Raw genomic sequence first — 5,493 nt, 5'->3', positions numbered from 1 at the left:
CATTGAAAGAAATGAAATCTTGCCATCTGCAGCAACGTGGATGGACCTAGAGGGTATTGTGCTGAGTGGAGTGGGTCAGATAGAGAAAGACAAATGTGGTATGTGAAAACTAAAGAACAGGATAAACAAACAAGAGATAAACTCAAGGATACAGAGAGCATTTCGCTGGTTGGCAAATTGGGGAATGGGGGGTGGGTGATGGGAGAGGGAATTAAGAGGTGCAAATTGGTGGTTACAGAATAGTCATAGGGATGTGTAGTATAACATGGGGAATATAGTCAGTAGTATTCTGTATGACGTCAGATGGGTACTGGATTTGTCGGGGTGATCACTTCATAAGTTGTGTGGATCTCTAGTCACTGTGCCATACACCTGAAGCTAGTATATTACTGTATGTCCACTATAATTGAAGAAAATAAAAATATGAAGATTTTTTTAAAAAGAAAGAAGGATATTGGAGGCAGAGAAACTACTCAGATTCTTACAATATTTCAAGTGAAAATAAAAGCCAGAACTAAGATAGAGGTTGTAGGAAAGGAAAGGATAAAAGCAGAATCAACAAAAGAACATTTAGAAGGGGTCATGAGGTCATATTGTAACAATGGAGATAGGTAGGGGTTGAAGAGAATGGAGATAGGAAGGGGTTGTCTTCTAGGAGTTTTCTGGTAGTTGGAAAGTTAAGCGTTGCACAGAATCGAATAACAATACCAGAAAGGCTTCCTCTGGCACATTTGGCACCTTTGTGCAAACTAGAAGAGGGATCCCCTCTGGGTAGATCAGGTGGATTGCAAGCTGGATTTCAGCCCCTGCTCATGTATAATTGTCCTCAGCTGCACAATCATCTCTAGGGATCCTGAACAGATTGTTCTTGAGGGTGCCAAGTGAAAGTTTCAGATTTTGTCTTGATAAAGAACTTTCATACTTGAAAAAGGTATAATTTAGGTCATTTGAGAGAAGTCTAGAGGAAAACATTCTAAGCAGAAAAAATGTACATGTGCAGGAAGCAGGACTATTCTTGGCATTTCTTTGTGTTTGTGTGTATGTGTGTGTGTGTGTGTGTAGTTATAGTGAAAAAAAGCAACCATTAAAAGAATACCCAGGATGTTTTCTTAATTGAACAAAAATAATAACATAAAAATTTACAGTTTGAATAACTAATACTTAATCATCAATTCTTGCAACAAATGTATATTGACATAATCCTATACCAAAGATTAAGTGAAGCGGTAGTAATACAAGGATAAGACAAAGCCTTGTCCTTAAGATCATCCAAGAATCATCAGAGACCCAGAAAAGCAAGCAATTGAGCTACAAAGGTACAACTGCTGTAATAAAGGTCATTAGGATGTCATGTTACTCTTATTGGAGGGGACAGGCAAGGCTACAAGTAAGGGTATGCAAGTAAATTTTGTTTTTTTAAGCAGCTAGTAATATTCCTAACAGACAAAGGTGATGGGATTGGGAAGAAATTTTATATAATGGGCAGTCACTATGACTTGAGGTGATGGTCTCTGTTGTGCCACTGTTTGGGGTTGAATCCTAATCCCTTCCCCCGCCCAATTTAAAAGCTGTGCAACTTGAGCTAAACGACTTAACTCTTCTTAACCTCCATATCTCAGTTATAAAATGGTCATAGTAATAACGCACACATACTCCATGTGTTTATGAAGAAGACTGAGCAAGACCATTCATAAAAGCCTCAGTACAACACCTATAACATATGTTTTAATAAATATTTGCTATTTTCTACTTGCTATCTAAAAAGCCAAAGAGAGCATGATGTGTTCTGGAAAGTGAAAGAAGATTGATACAGATTGGTAGTAAAACAATGAAACATTTACTAGAATACAGTGAAATATGAATAACAACTACAAGTAAGTACAGGACATTTGCCTGAATAAATCTGATTTTGTATTTCTTTATTCTCATCCTAGTAGAATTATCTTATGATCAGTAAAAGAAATTTTAATATTTATTCAATGAGATTTGCATATTTTCCTGGTGAATCTGTATAAATGAGAATGCAATTATTTACTTCAAACTTTTAAGTCTTCCATAGTAACAATTGAAAGCAATCTGTTGTCTTACTCAACAGGAATTTAATTTTTGAAAAAAATAATTCATCCACATTAATAAAATAAAATATTCCATTTAAAAATAAATTTAGTGCAGATGAGTCAAAAGATCTCTTCCTTTCAATCTCCATCTGTCCTCTCTCTTTAGGATATTGCTCTTTATTTGCTTTCTCACCATCATTTAAAATTCATAAAGATTCACATGAACTACTGTTTCAAATCCCTCAATCTTTCCATATTATCTGGCTCTTTTATTAAAATACATAATATTACTGCTGATATAAATTTGTAGATATATATAGGGAGATGATACATTTATATGTAAATATATAAATACAAATAAATAAATGTGTGTATGTGTATGTGTGTATGTGTGTGTGTGTGTGTGTGTGTGTGTGTGTATGTGTGTGTAGCACATCATGGGCTCTGTAGCCAGATTGTATGGACAAAGCCCTTGCTGGGTCAATTACTAGCTGTGTGACATTATAGGTCATGTTGCTTAACCTCTCTGAGCCTCAATTTTCTCATCTATAAAATAATAATAATAATAACAACACATATCTATTTATCTCATGATGTTCTTATAAGAATTAAACAAATTAAAATATGTAAAACAGAACAGTGTCTGGAATCTTATAAGTGCTTAATAATTATTAGCTGGTGATATTCATTCTCTTTTTCATCCCCAAACTTTTCCCGTGGTTCACTTAACCTCTCTCTCTTTTCCCTGCTTCTCTCTCAGTGTGATGTTACATTAAATACATTCTCTTTTCGGCTTCATTGAATCTCTAAAGTTCTACGTCAAAATAATTTTCATGCCATATCTAACACTTTCTTCAAAGTCTTCATATCTTACTATAGAGCAAAAGCTACATATTAATCATTATCTCAGCTGGCCTGTCTCAGTAGGCCTTCCTCCACCTTTGTTACCTCTAAATTTTTGCCCAATAAAATGGTGCCATGGTATGAAAGAGCTTGCATTTACCTTTGCAGGTTCTAATAAACCTCAGTTCTAATTAAATAATCACATTCACCTAGTACAATTTCATTAGACACTCCCTTGCTGATAGAATGTCCTTAGATTTTCCATTCAGTTAGTAGGCAATTTGGTACTTGAAACCTACACATGGTCAGAAGAAGGCACTGATACAGCATCACTCATCAAATAAAAGAAAAAATTCATAATTGTTCTTGGCTTCTTCAGTGATAACAGAAAAGCAAAGGTCGGAGTTTTTGTTTTGTTTTGTTCTGTTTTGTTTTGTTTTACTAGGAAATCATCTGAAATTTTTTCTTTACCATTTTTTATGTATTCTTTCCTCTACATAATTTCTTTCTACAAAAACTAACCTTTGTAAACTGACCCTAAGCTTTATGCTTCCATCGCAGTAATTATCAAGCCTTCCATATTTAAGTTCATTTGTTTTAACAAATTAGAATGCTACAAGGTATGAGATAATTTTTAATGTATGGGGGAAAATTGTAATCCAATTGAATACACAAATTGTAAAAGCAGTTTAGGCCTCATGTATGAAACAATGCTTATTACTAAGATAAGTTATATGTTTATATCAGCACAGAGATATCTAACTGGTTTACACAATTATCATGGGAGAAAATATGGTAAATCGTGAGAACCAGATAAGTAATGAGAATTATCCATGACCTAATCTGTAGTTTGTAACATTAGATTACTAAAATTGAAACTGTACTTGGATGTGATATATAAAATATTAAAAAGTATGAGTTTATTTTAGTATTTAGTCTCAAAACTCAGTAAATAGCTTGGATTTACAATCAACGTTATTTCAAAAGAATAACTATTTAATGGCTATTCAAAGGAATAACTGATTTTAACATTATAAGTATAATTATGAAAACAACGCAAATATTATTCTAACGTATAAATTAAAGGTTTTTACTACAAAATTGATATATATTTTGTCCAGAACTGCTTTACTCTGTGGAATATTTATTTCTGTCTTGCAGTACAAGCTTTTCATAATGCATCAGATTTTTTTAAAAAACCATGAGAAAAAGATACACTAGAATATGTCAGGGAAAAAACACTAGTGAAGCTGGAAGGTATTTTCCACCAAAAATCAAATATGGCACAATGGTCATTTTGTAGAGTTTATTAATGAAATTGGGAAGAGATTATTAATTTCCAGAGAGTTAAATTGAACTGGCAGTGAAAATTGATAAAGCTTCTCCTGACTCAGAAATACCCTAAGGCTGTTACCAATCAAGAGTTTGGGACACTATTGTAATTCATCTCCAAACATGAAGAAAGTGAGTAAAAAATTGTTTTTAAAAGATTTATTATTCAAAAACATATGTACTATTTAGCTTACTAGAGGAAGTCTTATGGGTATGAGTTTTATCGTGGAGATCCACCGGAAAACATACCTGGCTAGGCTGAAGGCATCGTCAATCAAGCCTGCTCGATTACTGACAGAGAGAACCTATGAGGTCAACCAGAAGAAAAAATGGAATCACTTAGGATTAAAATGGCAGTTCACATATCAAAACAGATCTTTAATAAGTAAATCCAGTTTACCTCATGGTTCCTGATTAATTGATCAATTAATAATCTCCAATTCCTTAAATCATAGTTGACTCTAAAATAGCCAGTTTGATTGATGTTCCCAAGCAACCAGCTTCCTTTGTCCAAAGAAGTTATTCTGTGGTGCTCTGAAAACAGCATTTTCAAGGATAGAACAGATTTTATAATTTAGAGTTAAAATGATATGAATTATGTTTTCTTAATACCAGATATCACAGTACAAATAGTTAAAAGAAAACACCATCTTAAATACCTAATTGAAATCCATTCTTTAATCGATTAATCACTATATAGAGAACTTGCTAGATCTTTAGTTGGTTACTCATTATTACCTCAATAAAGTTTTTCTTATAATTAACATTTTAGTTCTTGATAAAAGCTCTATTACCAATACATAATTTTTTTTTTCCTTAAGATAAATGTAACCAAGAAATCTACTACTATTCATGTGGCTTTGAGTTAGTTTGTATACAGATATGTGGCTAGAATAAAAGAAAAGGTTTTTGGTGCATATTCTACTTATTTTATTCAGTGAGGAACTGATAACCTATATTTCATTTATTTTTAAGTCATTGCTATGTCTCGCCTTTTTTCTTGTGCTTTCTTGGAAGTACTAATAATTAATAGACTTTCCAGCATCATCAGTTATGTTGGAGAAAAGACCCTCGTTTATATAAGACTCTAATATTTCTACATTTAATTAGAACAAAGAATAAATTCTGCTTATTGAAATCACTTTGGAAAATGGTAACGATTAAATTCACTGGCTAATTCAATTAAAGCAAACCAGCAAAAGCAATCTTAAAATGTACATATTTAACTCCATCAAATATGGTAGAGAGAGAGAACTGCATT

General features: G+C 32.8%; 1 protein-coding gene across 1 annotated transcript in view; it reads right to left on the bottom strand.

The window, feature by feature from the left end:
* TRHDE (thyrotropin releasing hormone degrading enzyme) overlaps window positions 1–5,493 on the bottom strand; it is a 341,392-nt gene that overhangs the window by 64,152 nt on the left and 271,747 nt on the right. The window contains exons 11-12 of the mRNA XM_011374415.2: window positions 4,633–4,766; window positions 4,482–4,537 (exon numbers count right to left, since the gene is read on the bottom strand). Coding sequence (XP_011372717.1) covers window positions 4,482–4,537; window positions 4,633–4,766 — 190 coding nt within the window. The remainder of the gene's footprint in view (window positions 1–4,481; window positions 4,538–4,632; window positions 4,767–5,493) is intronic.

Source organism: Pteropus vampyrus, unplaced genomic scaffold, assembly GCF_000151845.1.
Source record: "Pteropus vampyrus isolate Shadow unplaced genomic scaffold, Pvam_2.0 Scaffold9, whole genome shotgun sequence".
In the NCBI taxonomy this organism is placed as follows: domain Eukaryota; kingdom Metazoa; phylum Chordata; class Mammalia; order Chiroptera; family Pteropodidae; genus Pteropus; species Pteropus vampyrus.
The sequence above is the reverse complement of the archived record's forward strand: the minus strand, read 5'-3'. Positions and strand labels throughout refer to the sequence as shown.